The sequence below is a fragment of the Schistocerca gregaria genome, chromosome 3 (assembly GCF_023897955.1).
Source record: "Schistocerca gregaria isolate iqSchGreg1 chromosome 3, iqSchGreg1.2, whole genome shotgun sequence".
NCBI classification, from domain to species: domain Eukaryota; kingdom Metazoa; phylum Arthropoda; class Insecta; order Orthoptera; family Acrididae; genus Schistocerca; species Schistocerca gregaria.
Window position 1 is genome coordinate 732600498 of NC_064922.1, and position 17103 is coordinate 732617600.

At 36.8% G+C, this 17103-nt stretch overlaps 1 protein-coding gene across 1 annotated transcript in view; it reads right to left on the minus strand.

Moving 5' to 3' along the window:
- Window positions 1-4159: 4159 nt before the first annotated feature.
- The window catches only part of LOC126353771 (uncharacterized), a 55828-nt gene continuing 42884 nt past the window's right edge, over window positions 4160-17103 (minus strand). Inside the window, exon 5 of the mRNA XM_050002851.1 lies at window positions 4160-5913. Within this exon, the coding sequence (XP_049858808.1) occupies window positions 4311-5913 (1603 nt within the window). The 3' untranslated portion in view covers window positions 4160-4310. The remainder of the gene's footprint in view (window positions 5914-17103) is intronic.

The following is a 17103-nucleotide window of genomic DNA, read 5'->3' on the forward strand; positions in this document are numbered from 1 at the left end:
GCCTTGAGAGAACCAGTCCAGCAAAACTCTACTATCTGGTGAGCAAAATGTATGAGACAGGCGAAATACCCTCAGACTTCAAGAAGAATATAATAATTCCAATCCCAAAGAAAGCAAGCAAGTGTTGACAGATGTGAAAATTACCAAACTATCAGTTTAATAAGTCACAGCTACAAAATACTAACGCAATTTCTTTACAGGCGAATGGAAAAACTGGTAGAAGCCGACCTCGAGAAAGATCAGTTTGGATTCCGTAGAAATGTTGGAACACATGAGGTAATACTGACCCTACGACTTACCTTAGAAGAAAGATTAAGGAAAGGCAAACCTACGTCTCTAGCATTTGTAGACTAAGAGAAAGCTTTTGACAATATTGACTGAAATACTCTCTTTCAAATTCTGTAGGTGGCAGGGGTAAAATACTGGGAGTGAAAGGCTATTTACAATTTGTAAAGAAACCAGAGGACAGTTATAAGAGGGAGACAAAAGGGAAGCAGTGGTTGGGAAGGGAGTGAGACAGGGTTGTAGCCTCTCCCCGATGTTATTTAATCTGTATGTTGAGAAAGCAGTAAAGGAATCAAAAGAAAATTTCGTAGTAGGTATTAAAATCCATGGAGAAGAAATAAAAACTTTGAGGTTCGCCGATGATATTGTATTTCTGTCAGAGATAGCAAAGGACTTGGAAGAGCAGTTGAACGGAATGGACAGTGTCTTGAAAGCGGGATATAAGATGAACATCATCAACAGAAGCAAAACGAGGCTAATGGAATGTAGTTGAATTAAGTCGGGTGATGCTGAGGGAATTAGATTAGGAAATGAGACACTTAAAAGTAATAAAGGAGTTTTGCTATTTGGGGAGCAAAATAACTGATCATGGTCAAAGTAGAGTGGATATAAAATGTAGACTGCTATGGCAAGGAAAAGCGTTTCTGAAAGTATTTGTATGGAGTGTAGCCATGTATGGAAATGAAACATGGACGATAAATAGTTTGGACAAGAAGAGAATAGAAAATTTCGAAATGTGGTGCTACAGAAGAATGCTGAAGATTAGATGGGTAGATCACATAACTAATGAAGAAGTATTGAATAGGATTGGGGAGAAGAGAAGTTTGTGGCACAATTGGACTAGAAGAAGGGATTGGCTGGTAGGACATGTTCTGAGGCATCAAGGGATCACCAATTTAGTATTGGAGGGCAGCGTGGAGGGTAAAAATTGTAGAGGGAGACCAAGAGATGAATACACTAAGGAGATTCAGAAGGATGTAGGCTGCAGTATGTACTGGGAGATAAAGAAGCTTGCACAGGATAGATTAGCATAGAGAGCTGCATCAAAGCAGTCTCAGGACTGAAGACCACAACCACAACAACAACAACAACAACAACAACAACAACATGCTGTAAGTGTGTTAGAGTTTGCATGTGCCACTATACAGATCATCATATTATTATGCTATGAGCTTGAATGATTATGTTGACGCTGTTGTATTAAAAATTATCTTGTTGTTTTACCTTGTAGAGTGATCTGTTTTGTATGTCATTTTGCGCAGAAAATTGCGTTGAGAAGTTTTCATAGGCAGTCCTGTAGATGATTGATAGTGACTAGTTTGTAACTGGAGTTGTCACAGATCTGTACTTAGTCTAGTACTAATGCAAGTAGCCCTAATAAAATCAGAAAATTGTCTTCTAATTGGTTAACCTGCAGTTAATTGCAGAAGTTAATTTATTGTCATTTTTCTGCCTACATACAGACTGTAAACTTAATAGCTCAATAATATGTCGCGGGTGAATTCTACTTGATAATTTTTTCATAATGTGAGGCCACAGACATAATATATTTCTCTAATGTCAGTACCACCATTAGACTGTTTTTTATTTGCAGTGTTATATTTACATGATGATGATTTTGGCTTTAAAGTGCCATTATCAAGCGTTTTAACTTTACGCAGTGCATAATATTGCATACTGTCATATTTAAAATACACTATTAGACACACTGTCTAAGGGTCAATGTTTCTAGCTCAAGATGGTATACTCAGTGATAAAGCAGTAGGCTTTTACCATAAATACTGACCGTTAGACAAGGTGTCTAATAGTGAATTTTAAATACGACAGTATGCCATCTTGGGCACTGTATAACATTAAAACACTTGATAATGGCATTTTAAAGCCAAAATCACGACTGTGTAAATGTAACACTGCAAATAAAAATCTAATGGCGGTACTGACTTTAAAGAAATTCTACTTGAATTTTGTATTCATTATGCTAAAGGCATTTTACTTTGTTATTTGCTTGTTTAGCCCGGCCTCCAAGAATGTATTGGGCTGTAAATTTTATCATCATTTCTGTACTGTCAAGAAGAAGAATTTTTGTTAATAAATTCATTGTCAAATTGAGCCCACACCAGCACAACCCCACTCCACACAAAGCCTAAGCTATAAGTGCAGCAAAGTTTTAGAAATGTTAAAAACTACTTTCATGAGTCTATGACACAAACAAGGGTTTACTAATGGTGTAAGTGTTCCAAAGAAGTCTCTGAAGATGATGTTGATAATCATTCTGGATGCCCCAGCACGTTGTCAGTCAATTAAATCACTGGAAAAAGTGAAAGAAATGATTATGAATATTCGCCAAATCCCAACTGGAGAAGTTGCTGGTGACACTGGGTTATCAATAGCTTCACACCATGACTTTTCTGGATGTTTTGGGCATGAAATGTGCGACAGCAAAATTTCTTTTAACATTGTTAAATTTTGAAGAAAAACAGCAATGAAAGGTCGTTGCTCAGAAGTCGCTAGATGACATCAATACCTGTAACAGAGCTACTGAAACATGTTGCGTAGGTGATGAAATATGTGTTTATGGTTATGATGTCACAACTAAGGCTCAGTCATCTCAGTGGAAGCAAGACAAAAAAGCTTGATTAGTCCAATCAAATGTCAATGTTTTTTACTTTTATTTTAGTGGCAATATGTACTATTAGTTATTGGTTGAAGGTGTGATGACCAGTAAGAAGCACTGCTTACAGTCTCACTGACTACTTGAAGCATCTGAGGGAGCGAGCGAGGGTGGGGAGGGTGTTGAGATAGGGTTTCGATTTGTGGCAAAACAATTCATTGCTTTTGAACCTCAATAACGCACCTGCTCAAACTTGGTTGCTTTTTGTGAATTTTTTCCAACAACAATACCCCAATTATGTTCCAACCTCCGTACTTGCCACAAATGGTATCGTGTTTCTTTATTATGTTGTCAAAAATAAAACCTTACAGGGCCATTGTTTTATAAGAATAGATGACATTAAAAATGCATCTTTGACAGAGCTAAAAGGTATTCCAAAGATCGAGTTCCAAAAGTTTTACAGAGACTAGCTTCAAGGGGATAATATGTATGTATTATACAGACAAATAAAATTATCTCTCATTTTTTTTTAACGTGCCTTGTATATGTACAGTGCAGAGTTGGCAACTGATAAAGGCTTCTGCTCTCTGATAGCAGTCCTCTCCCTCCCCAGCTCTACAACATCCTTATACATTCCACCACCTCATGGTACACCAATTGTTTTCTACTACACACAGCTGTTAGCTGAGTGACACGGTGACTTACGCCCATGGTGCTTCCATGTTTTTCTAATCATCTTTAACTGTAAATCTGTATATGAATGACATTAAAAATAATAATTAGTAAAATTTCTAAAAAAGGTAGCACACACTTAAGCCACAAAGTACCACACTGCATCTGCAGTTCAGTACCATACGTCTTCTCACATTATTGGAAAACATCATTTTGTTTGTTAATAGGTAACCAGTGTACTGTGTTAAATGCTGCTGGTATCAGGCTGTTTTTGAATTTTCTTGAACACAATTGTTCAAGTTTTGGAGTCTCGAGAAACACCATGTTTGTAGCTAGATGCAGTGAAAAATGAATTTCCTGGTATTGCTAGAAATTTCACAAAGGGAGAGAGAATATGAGGCTGGTGAGATTGAGGAAAGCTACACAACTGGGGGGGGGGGGGGGGGGGGGGGGGGGGGAACAAGCCTCTGCCCAGCTGTTTAAACAAAAAATGGATGTCAGTCTCATATGAACAATGGAACAAATGTAAAATACAGCTAATGTCACACAGTTGTATATGTGGTCATACATAATTAAGTGAAGGTAAAACTATTTACTACCAAATATCTGTATTTCTATATCAGGAGTTTAAATAAATTAACATAAAAAATCCATTTTGTATAATTTATACATATATGCAACTTGCAAAATATCTCAAAATTACCAAACATTTTACTTCCTACACCTCACAGCATAAAGTGCTTTAAGGGAAAATGTACTGTTGCTGCATCATGTACTGGAAGTATTCTACATACTGCAAATACTGCCTATATATCTGTTCTCTCCATTTCTTGTGCCAGTCTGCATTATCAAAACGAATACCTTTACTAGTGTTGCCCAATCTCTTGTTGGCAACTGTATGGTTTTCAAGATTATAATGCCAATCAGTGTTGTCAGGTTTTCTTATCCCTGAGTACGTGTTGTGAGAGTTCACACCTTTGTTTTGGGTGACACTCTGTTTCTTTTTTGTAACATATTTAGAACATTTATTCGATTTGACTTCAGGACTACAGTATACATCTCCATTAGGATGTCCTTTAGCAAGAGCCTCCTGATGCAATTTACTTGATTTTGGGTTCACGCCACTAACTTTAACTTTTCTGCCAGAAGCATGACATGGAAATGGAAAATTATTTATTTCATTACTTATCATTTTTTGTCCATTCCGGATCTTCAATTTTGTAGCCACTTCATCTTCTCTGGCTTCCTCTCTAAGAATTAAAGTATCATCGCATGGAGTTTTAGGTATGAGACATGGATGAGACATTTCCTTATTCTCTGTCTTTTTATTGTTTTGACTAGAGTAATTCTGACTTTTTCCCACTGAAATCGCTTTGTTTCTGCTGTTATCTTCCTGAAGGACAAATGTACCACTTTCACACAAATCATTCAGTAGCTCTTGAGTTTGAAGATTTCTACAATTTTCGAAGGCTTCACTGAATGTTACTTGTGCCTTTTGTTCAATCACTGACAATAATGCTTCAAGATCTTTAGTCACTTCTACCAGATTCGAAGAACAATTTGCTTTTAGTGGTATTTCAACTACTTCACTGTTTCCCATCTGCACAAGTTCATTGTAAGGCTCAAGTGTTGTTAACCAATCACTACTGTTTAGATCATGAAACAGGTTTTTAGCAATTTTGTCAATTTTATTATTTGTACTCTCTTCTTCAGAAATGTTTAGATTATTCGCATCCATGCAAGTATGGGCAGCAGAAATCGATTCATCCAGATTCTCGCATTTAACCATCATTACTGACTCCTCTTTGTTGCATCCTCCTACATCTGCATTACACTGATTTTTGACAACAGTTCTGGTATTTCCGGTAAAGGAGTTGTCTACTGTAGCTCTTGTTTCCCTGTCATTTTCATTATTAACAACAATTCCTTGAATTTTTTCAAATTCATCCATCTTGTAAGCCCATAAGTCTAATACTAAATGATCCAAAGTAAGCTTATAAACATATGCACTTTCTCCGCCATATGAACCTAATATCTTCTGGAAGTCCTCAAGCTCTTTACCATCAGCTATAATAGAAATCACAATTCCATGAGACCCATACCTACCTGCCCTACCAATTCTATGTAAATATGTGTGACTATCATATGGTAAATCTAAATTTATCACCATATTAACATTTTCTAGGTCTATGCCACGTGCTGTCAGGTCTGTTGAGATCAAAATACGGTTCCGGAACTCGCGCAATGTAGCTATTGCCTCGAGGCGAGCCTCCTGTGATTTGCTGCTGCTTATCCACGTGGCTGGCCAACCATGACCATTCAGCATATTGCAAATACTTTCAGCCCTGAAACAAGATATTTATGAATTTTTGAAGATAATTATTTAGAATGGCAACAGAATGGTGTATATTTTATGCGCATATCTTGTCTGACAAAAAAATGCACCCATCTTGTCTTGACTATATACTGCATAGAATGACATAAACAAAATATAGTTTCTGTAGTCTTCTGGATTCAAAAATACGCAAAGCATTAGAACTAAAAGATCACAGAATCAAAAAAGGTCCAAAAGCTTATGAAAGAGTCGAAGAGTTCAATAAAATCATTTAAAATACACCTATACATCACCTTATGACCTAGATGCATTCTGTGAAAATCGGCCGTAATGCGAAAAGCTTTATAACAACACAACAATTTTGAAACGAAACCACACAAAATTAACTGAATCTGTTTCATATTTTGCAAAGAAATATAGTCTTTACCTCACAAACCATTTTTCTATTTTTATTTCATAAAAATGCTTGCTTAAAAATGAAAATACGAAACAATGTAATAATAAACAAATAAACAAACGTAAAGAATCATAAGCACAAATTCATACATACCTACAATAAAAAAAAAGTTTACAAATGTTTTAATCTAGTGACAAACATTAACATAAGGAATCACCACACTAGTATGTTCTGTCATCCTCACTTTCTGCTTTTTGTGGATTGAATCAATTTACAATACTGTTACAAAGTTGTCTGCTTCACTTTGCTTTCTGTCTCTCTTAGCAATGTTTCATAACAGGCAATGGCTGAGTTTGCTCTCACAGACACTTCAGCACTGCCTTCTTCACTGGGAGCATTTTGAAAAAAGATGTTCACTCCCAGCTGAAAATAAGAAAGAGCATTTGACAAGTCTTTTTGCAGTTACCTATTTGCACAAAGCAGGTTCAGGTTCCGGCTCTGGCTCTTCATCACATGCTCATTCTAACTGGAATAGTTCCTTGTTTGAAAGAGATTCTCTGTCAGCATCTAGAACGCCAAATCCTCAAAATTAAAAGATGGTTTCCTTAGTTCAGTATGCCTTGTCAAATTTATGAATAAGAATCAACTTCACTTCATGAGTTTTTATGCATTCTAGCCAGATTTGTTTCCAAACCTGGTTCAATGTGGTTGATTTCAATTCCTCCCCGATTTGCTAAAGTTGGTTATGGCATCACTGATGTTATACATTGGCAAAATTGTTTTACTGAAGTCCCACATAAATAATAATTGCACCCTGATCCACCGGCTGGAACAGAGCTGTTGTATTTTGAAGAAGATATGCTATCTCCATATCATCAGGTCATTCGAATAAGTTGACCAGGTGTAATGGAGCATTATCCAAAACAAGCAATGTGTTGTTGCTTAAGTTGTCCTTCAAAGATTTTTTGCTTCTGGGAAAAAAGTAAGTTTTTAACCAGTCTTCAAAGGAAGTTTAGGTCACTCAATCTTTCTTGTTTTATCTCCAAACTGTTTCTTGTTCAGCCCTTTCTAAACACCTTTATACTAAAAGTGGTTTCAGCTTAATGACACCTACAGCATTAGCATAAAGGAGCAAAGTTTACAAGTCTTAACACTTTATGCAGACTTTTTACATTTTGAAGTGTAGGTTCTTTCAGGCATTCACTTCCAATAGAGTTTAGAGAGTAAACCACTATTTGACTGTGTATTGCTTTGTGTATTTATCTTTTATCTTTTGTCTTATTTAGATTTTGGCTTTTATGCCACTCTAGAGCATTATTATGTCATATCTATTAATTCAGTCCAAAGACTCTAGAGTCATTGAAAGTTACATCTTAAAGACATGTTAGTCTTGTTTACCTGCTTTGGACAGCCTTAAGGATACAGGGTACTTATAAATGTTAGAAAAATTTTAAAAAATTTACCAAATTTTAAAGTTATAGTCATGTATGCCACCACGCCCCCTTTATTTCTGCTACAGAAGCCAGTATTATTTCGAAAAGAACTGAACTTTCTGTTTCCAACAATTACATGTATCATACATTGTATATGTTGGTAACAGTGCATGTTTCTAGTGTCTGTAAATGATTATCTTTGCTAGTATTTACTTTTGTTTCACTGAAGCAGTTTGTTCATGTGTTACTGAATGTGTTTTGCCCAAGTGCTACTTATATTTGTGGAAGTACATATCCTTTAGTGTGCAATAAATATGAACTATGCTTGCATCAAGGAATTCAATAAAAGGGGAATCCGTGGTAACTAGTTGACAAACAAAGCAAGCCACACTGTGGAAAAATAACCTATGTATCAGTTCTTCGTGGCAGAAACTCCCACTTGGCACGCCTCCTGGTGATTCAATTTTGTGTGTTAACAATGACACTGTTTGTAGTGGATTAGTTGTTCTTCATGTGGACATCTTATATTCTTTGATAAAGGACGTGGTTAAATGTAAACAATGTGATGGTTAATGGTGTAGGCTGTCTGGAAATAACTGAACAACAAAATAGCAGGAAGGACTGAGAGTCAAAATTAGTTGTCCTGTGAAAATCCTGCAATAAATCTACCTAAAAAATGACTTTGAACATTTTGCATAATTCATATGATGTGAATTTGAAGTTGGTGCATGCACTGCGTGCAATAGGAAAAGGAAAAAAGGCTGCTGAAATGTTTTGTGGTTTGATGGACCTTTCTGCTTCTCCCAGTAGGTTCAGCAAGTACATAAAAATACTTTTAGATGCCTTGACAGTTGTGTCTAAAGCATCTATGAAACGTGCACTAGAAGAAACTTTAAATATTAGTGGAACGGGGGACATTGCTGTTGCACTTGATGGGACAAGGCAACATCGAGGACATCGTTCCTTGAATGATTTCGTAAGTGCTACTTCTCTGGAGAATGGAAAAGTTGATGATGTTGAGTGCGTATCTAAGTACTGCCACACCTGCCATGGTAACACTGAAGGACATATTTAACATCTGTGTTTTAAGAATTATGATGGTTACAGTGGAGGTATGGAGCGTGCTGGAGCTCTAAAAATATTTCAGAGGTCGGTGCCCATTTATAATGTCCGATATATGATGTACCTAGGTGATGAGGACTCTATGACTTTCAATAAAATTAATGAGTTCAATGTTTATTGTTATACCTTCGTAAATGGTGGTGGTGGAGGTTAGTGTTTAACGTCCCGTCGACAACAAGGTCATTAGAGACGAAGCGCAAGCTCGGGTTGGGGAAGGATTAGGAAGGAAATCGGCCGTGCCCTTTCAAAGAAACCATCCCGGCATTTGCCTGAAACGATTTAGGGGAATCACGGAAAACCTAAATCAGGATGGCTGGAGACGGGATTGAACCGTCGTCCTCCCGAATGCGAGTCCAGTGTGCTAACCACTGCGCCACCTCACTTGGTATATACCTTGGTAAAGAAAGTGGAGTATTGTGGATATGTGCAAAAGAGGATGGTGCTAGATTGAGGAAGCTATGAAGAGAAATTGAAGGAAAGTGGCTATCTGATGGAAAATCTCTGTCTGGCACAGGCAGATTGGCAGAAACTGAAATAGGCCTTCTTCAGAATTATTATGGACTGTCTATTAGACGAACTGCACCTCTGAATGTTGTTACAGCAATAAGAAAAGCTGTATGGGCCATCTACTTTCATAAGTTGTCCACAGATGAGCACCCTGCTCATGGACTTTGCTCTAAAGGAGCAGATTCTTGGTGCCGTTACCAAAAAGAAAAAGAATGTGGTCAAATATACCATCATAAGCATTCTCTTCCTAAGCCTGTTATGAATGAAATAAAACCAATTTTTAGAGACCTGAGTGACCCTGTTTTGCTTAGTACATGTCTTCAGGGGACACTCAGAATACAAATGAAAGTTTCAACTATTGCATATGGGAAAAGCTACCCAAAACTCTTTTTCCAGAACTAAATATATTAACAGTTGGTGTAGTAGATGCAGTGATAATGTTTCAATGATGGAGTGATCGGAAGGTTGGAAGTCCTTAGAAATTTAGGCATAAAATGTAGCTCTAGTATGGAAGATCAATTGCTTGCGTGTGACAAACAATGGGTGCATGGTGCTGAAAGATTCACTCTTCAAGATAGCAAAGAAGCAAGAAGTGCTAAAAGGAATGCCAAGGGGAAGCTTGAAGATGAAGAAATGCTGCAGGATGAAGACTATGCTTCAGGAATGTTCTGAGGTATAGTTAAATTGGACTCATCTCTTCATTCACAATTTCCCCACAAGTTGTATTTTTCAGCATTGAGGTACAAATATTTCAAGTTCATAAAGCATTGCTCTAATTTTTTTCTGTAACTTGTGACAGTCCATACTTATGTAGTAGACCTAAGCTTTATTGCATAATCAACTAAATTATAGAAAAAATAACATTTTTATTACGAAAAAAATTTTAAAAATTAAAATGTAAGATGTGATATTTTTCTTATCCTAGTAATGTACGTAATAGGTGGAATTAAATAGGTCTAGGACCTCAGCCATCATGTCACGCGTATCTGGTAAAAATTTGGTCTCCTTCAAATGTATAACATTGAATTAAATGGTACCTCAATTTGAGGAAGCATTTTGGAAAAAAATGCATCAATTTCTTTGTATTTTTTTTTAATAACCCTAAGCAGATTCAAAAATATTCAAAGTACTTCTAATTTGTTTAGGAAGTGTGCCACATTATCTGAGATCAACGAAAAATCTGTGAAACAAATACATTATAAACAGAGCCTGAAAGAAATGGGTGTTGATTTTTACATAATATTGAGACTGAAAAGTACTCTGCACCCTTAACAGATATGACATAATGGTCTACCAGCTTTTAGCATTGTACATGAGAATGGTATAAAACCTGAAATCTTGATAGTACAAAAGATAAATATAGTAATACATAGTCCAATGGTGGTTTACTCTCTTAAACAGTATTGCATGGCTGTGGCTCAACATCATCAAAAGCTTTATTTCCAATAGAGTTGTGTCTTATCTACACTGAAAACTTATTTGGGTCAGCATCCACCTCTTGGTTACACCATCATCTGCACTAACTCTCTCACTTTCAATTTTAAGTTGTGCAAATCATGCAAATTTTTGAATTTTTCAAACCAACTGTGGCTTCCTTTAAGTGTTATCTGTTTCACAAATTCGTCACTATCCTTCCTCTTTGATTTTTCAAAGAGACTTTTTCTTGGATTGTCATTTGGCTCATTGGCATTCCGCACTGATTGTAATGTCTGCTTGTGTGTGTGTGTGTGTGTGTGTGTGTGTGTGTGTGTTATCTGTTTCACAAATTCGTCACTATCCTTCCTCTTTGATTTTTCAAAGAGACTTTTTCTTGGATTGTCATTTGGCTCATTGGCATTCCGCACTGATTGTAATGTCTGCTTGTGTGTGTGTGTGTGTGTGTGTGTGTGTGTGTGTGTGTGTGTGTGTGCGCGCGCGCGCGCGCGCGTGTGTATACCTGTCCTTTTTCCCCTCTAAGGTAAGTGTTTCCGCTCCCGGGATTGGAATGACTTCTTACCCTCTCCCTTAAAATGCACATCCTTTCATCTTTACCTCTCCTTCCCTCTTTCCTGATGAAGCAACCGTGGGTTACGGAAGCTTGAAATTTTGTGTGTTTTTTTATTGTGCCTATGTACCAGCGCTTTCCCGTTTGGTAAGTCATGGAATCTTTGTTTTTAATATATATAAAGCCTTTCCATGCGTTGATGTGTACACTCACAGGGTAGTTTGGTTAAATTTGTTCCTTTTACAAAGTTGGCAGTTGTGATCTCATTTTTACATTCAACTGGATTATTAGACACAGGCATTGTAACTACATAAATTGTTTCCTGATAAAAAGAACCCAAAAATAATGCAAATGTAGCACTGAAACTAATCATCTGAATAATAAGTACTTTGACAATATGGCTATGGTGTTCCATTTCATCCCACGTTCACAAGGATAATGGTCTTTCATAAAGTGATACTTCTTTAATGGTATATTGCCTCATCTAATTCCCTCAGCATTGCCTGATTCAATTCGACTGTTTTATATTACCCTTATTTTACTTTTTATAATCTCTTTTCAAGGTGCTATTCATTCCATTCAACTGCTATTTTGGAGTCCTTCATATCTTAGACAAAATTATAATGCTATCAGTAAATCTCAACGATCTTATTTCCTTAATTCCCTTTCCAAATTTCTCCCTTGTTTCCTTTACTGCCTGCTCAATGTACAGACTGAATAACATGGGGGAATAGGCTACAACCTTGTCTCATTCCCTACTCAACGACTGTTTCTCTTTCATATCCTTAGACTCTTATGACTGCAATCTACTTTCTGTACAAGTTGTAGATCATCTTTCACTTCCTGTACTTTGTCCTTGCTGTCTTCAAAAGTTAAAAGATTGGAATCCAGTCACCACTGTCAAAACCTCTCTCTAAATCTACAAAGGTTATAAATATAAGTTTATGAATGATTTGAGAAAATCAGCCAGCCAGCTGCAGGCATAAAGACCATTCTTTCAACAACTGTAAAACCGCCTCCCTCAGAAGTACACGGACACACAAAATCAAATATTGGTGACAATGCAATTTTACATATGCACGTACTTCTGCAGAAGGAAATTTTACAATCATTGAAACAATGGTGAACGGCTGTCAATAAACCTTTGCACCTGCAACTGGCTGGCTGATTTCCTCAAATCAATCATTTACATTCACTGCTGCTGAACAGCAGTTATGTTCCAAATTTAAAATGCAAGTTTGCTTTGCTTCAACCTAAATTCTAAGCTATATCAAAGAATAAGCATTGCCCCTCATGTTCCAGGAACCACAACTGATCTTTCCTTAGTTAAGCTTTTACCAGTTTTTCCCTTCTTCTGTAAATAATTCACGTCAATATTTAGTAACCAAGACTTGTTAAATTGACGGTTTGGTAGCAATCACATCTGACAGCACCTGTCTTTTTGGAAGTGAAATTATTACATTTTTCTTGAAGTCTATAAGTATTTGCCCAATCTCATCTATTTGGCACACCAAGTGGAATAGTTTTGTCAAGACTGGCGATCCCAAGAATTCCAATAATTCTGAGGAAATGTTGTCTACCCCACACACCTGGTTTCCATTAGTTCTTAAATTTTTCTTAGAATATTTTATCTTCCATATCATCTTCATCAGATTCCTTTCCTTTTTCTATAATATTGTCCTCGAGTTTATTTCCTCCTCTCTGCAGCGTGGAGGGTAAAAATCGTAGAGGGAGACCAAGAGATGAATACACTAAGCAGATTCAGAAGGATGTAGGTTGCAGTAGGTACTGGGAGATGAAGAAGCTTGCACAGGATAGAGTAGCATGGAGAGCTGCATCAAACCAGTCTCAGGACTGAAGGCTACAACAACAAAATAGAACCTCTAAATATTCCTTTCAGCTTTCCCTTCTTTGCTTAATACTGGCTTACCACCAGAGCTCTTTATATTCATAGAGCTGCTCCTCTTACCTATTATAGATAGCACCCATTTTTCCTTGGCATGCATATTTCTACAGTCTTACATTTATCCTCTAGCCGTTATTGCTTAGCCACTTCACATTTCCTGTCAATATCAGTTTTGAGACACCTGTATTCCCTTTTGGCTGCTTCATTCAGTACATTTTTATATTTTCACCTTTCATCAAATTCAACGTTTCCCATGTTATCCATGGATTTCACTAAGGCTTCGTCTTTTAACCTACTTGATGCTCTGCTGCCTTCACTATTTTGTCACTCACAGTAAGCCATTTACCTTCTACTGTATTTCTTTTCCCTGCTTCAGTCTAATGTTGCCTAATGCTCTCTGAAATTCTCAATAACCTCTAGTTCTTTCAGTTTATCCAGGTCCTATCTCCATATGTTCCTACCATCTTGCAATTTCTTCAGTTTTAATCTGCAGTTCATAAGCAATGGCTCATGGTTAAGAGTTCACATCTGCCCCCGGAAATGCCTAAAGTTTAAAATCTGATTTCAAAATATTTTTCTTGCTGTAGTGTAGCATGTAAAAGTATGCTTTAAAATTCATTTGAAATAGGCTATGAATGCACTCTTGGCATGGCCTCAGATGGCTACCATTCAGGGAAACCATATTACTTATCAATGTAGGGGTTCTGTGCTACTACTGGCATCCACTCACTGATTCATTTTGTATTATGGAATGGATGGTAATATGGCCCAAGGCTCCACTCCTCATTCTTCATATCATGTCAATGATGATTACTGCTTGCTTTTTTTTGTCTTTTTTTTCTCTCTGAGTATTCAGACTTAAACCTTGATGTAAAATTAGAAGAACTTTAGATCACACTATGTGACACACAGAAGTCGATTACAGAGCCTTGAGCTCTATAATTGCAAAATTAACCAACCCTATCGTGCTATAGAAGAATGCTGAAGATTGGATGGGTAGATCACATAATTAATAAGGGGGTACTGATATAAATGGGGAGAAAAGAAATTTGCAACACAACCTGACTAGAAGAAGGGATCAGATGGTAGGACACATTCTGAGACATGAAGGGATCACCAATTTAGTTCTGGAGAGAAGTGAGAGGGATAAAAATTGTAGACGAGGCCAAGAGGAGTACAGAAAGCAGATTCAGAAGGATTTAGGTTGCAGTAGTTACTTGGAGATGAAGAGCCTTGTACAGGATAGATTAGCATGGAGAGCTGAATGAAACCAGTCTTTGAACTCAAGACGATAACAACGAAATCTTATTACATGATTGTTTTCACGATACCAGTTACAACCTGCATTTCACTTACAAAGTCCAACAGCCTGGTTTGTTAACATTATTACAAGAATCAATTTTTTTTTTTTTTAACATATTAGCACCAGATAGGATGGCCATGCTATAAATATAGCACCCATTCGAGGACACTTAAAAAAATATTTCATTAAATATCTGTATGCTAACACTACTTTCATGCACTTGATGGTACTATTTTTGGAGTGGGAAATATTAACAAGAAATTTTCAAAACATGCAAAGAACTGCTGCTGTCCAGCAACAATGCAGGAGACTTTTGCAGGTACATGTATACTGTCTCACATCAAGTAATGATCTCTCTCTCAATTCAGTGTACTGTAATCAACTTTGCAAAACTGTGGAGTGACGGTTAACAGACTGCATTTTGGGGTGTGTTATAAACCTACACTAGACAAGGGCTTAGAGATTGTTTTTGTAAACTAGACAGTGTCACATTGTTACTGCTTGATATTATTATTAGTATTGCCAATATTATTACTAACATCCTGGATTTTCCATTGTTCAATATTGTTAGCATTATTACTTACTCATTGGCTAATGCATCATTGAATGTAATGTGTGGTGCAAGGACAATGCCGTATTTTGCTAACATGTTGCTAGAAGAAAATGTTTAGGCACTGTCAGCACCAGACCTTCCTTCAGAATAAAAAAATTGTCCACTCAATCATGTTCATAACAGCATTTCAAGGAATTATACCATGCTCGTGGAGAGACATACAGCGGATTGCGTTTGTGACATGCTTTATGCCAGTAAAAGAGCTTTATGGGCAGCAGATATTGCTGAATAATATAGAAGCTGTGGTTATTTCGAATGTGCATTTATACCCAAATACTGATCAGCAGCCATTCTTGGAAGACTACATAAGGAGGTTTTTAATCCCAAGCATTACCTAGCACAACAGGGAGATCAGAGGAAATATTTAAAAAAATACTTGAATAAAATTTAATACTGGGATAAACCTATTTAACAATAAGATACAAGAATTTTAAACACTAAACTGCCGATTTATATTGGAGGAATGTTAATTTATCTAGTGTCGAGGAATTCATGTTGGCATTAGATTCCACTGACATGATTAATGAGGATGCAAAGCATATTATCAAAGTGGAAAAAAACAATGCTACTAATGATAATCATAATGGCGTAGAAAACCATAACCATCAAATGGCAGCATCAGCAAGTTAATTACCACACAAATGTTAATTGTGTGAACAATAGTAATAACAATAGTAATAATAATAATAATAATAATAATAATAATAACAGTAATTTCAGTGGAAACGGTACTGTTCAAATGGCTCTAAGCACTATGGGACTTAACATGTGAGGTCATCAGTCCCCAAACGATACTGCAAACAATAATCAACAGCATGGATCACATTTCGAAAACTGCCTTTGACCCTGTTTAGCCCTGAAAAATGGGAAGGGGGCAAGTAGGAAGAGGTTAATTTAGTAAGATGTGACAATGGTCATGATATCCAGGAAGAATTTATTGCTGATAACACAAACTATAAGACTCAATTACAAAGTACATCACAGTCGACTATACACGCCATAGTAGTAGACATACGTATCACGATAGCTATACATACAGCTAGCTTAGTCTCCATAGGCTTGTTCAGAAGATTGCGTCAAACAATTTAACTGCTCACTTTGCCAATCAATGGTCGTATGTTCATAGGAGAAATAGACACACGATATCAGACTGTTAAAAGCCCAGATTCCATAAACTGTAGGAAAAGTAGCAATGTGAAAGTGTTAACCACAGATTGTGCAACAGGTGCCGATTTCTTGCATGAGAAGACGACTACAGTAGAACTCTCCACAAGAAAATGTGTATTTTAGTTAATGAATGCTAAGGGATGATCAATCTTGTCAAGACCAATCTAGGCCATGGCACATACTGCCTGGAAATCAAAGTACAGTTCATGAGTAAGGAGAACGCAAAACCATTATATTAGCATTCTGAAATAATCAGTGAGTTAAGTATTTAATAGTAAATTGAATCTCAGTATCTGTGTAAAATTCAAAGAACATATTTAATCAGCGTTTTATTGCAACATGTTGAATTATATGAAGAAAATCCTGATGTCATGAAAGGTTATTCTTATCATCTGAACATTCTACCTCACAAAATGTTCTGTATACCGTCCTACCCCATTCTTTGGTCAAAATGGGCAGCTGTTGCTAAAGAGATCTTAAAGATGGTAGACTGGAATGTGACTACCATTTTCAAGCCAATACCGCAACCCTTTGTTGGGCATAGCTAAATTTGGGGGAACATTAGGCAAGAGAGCAATAAATAAAGTGCTGGCCGGAGAGCAGTTCTAGGCGCTACGTCTGGAACTGCACGACCGCTACAGTCAAAGGATCGAATCCTGCCTCGGGCATGGATGTGTGTGAGATGTCCTTAGGTTAGGTAGGTTTAAGTAGTTCTAAGTTCTAGGGGACTGATGACCTCAGAAGTTAAGTCCCATAGAGCTCAGAGCC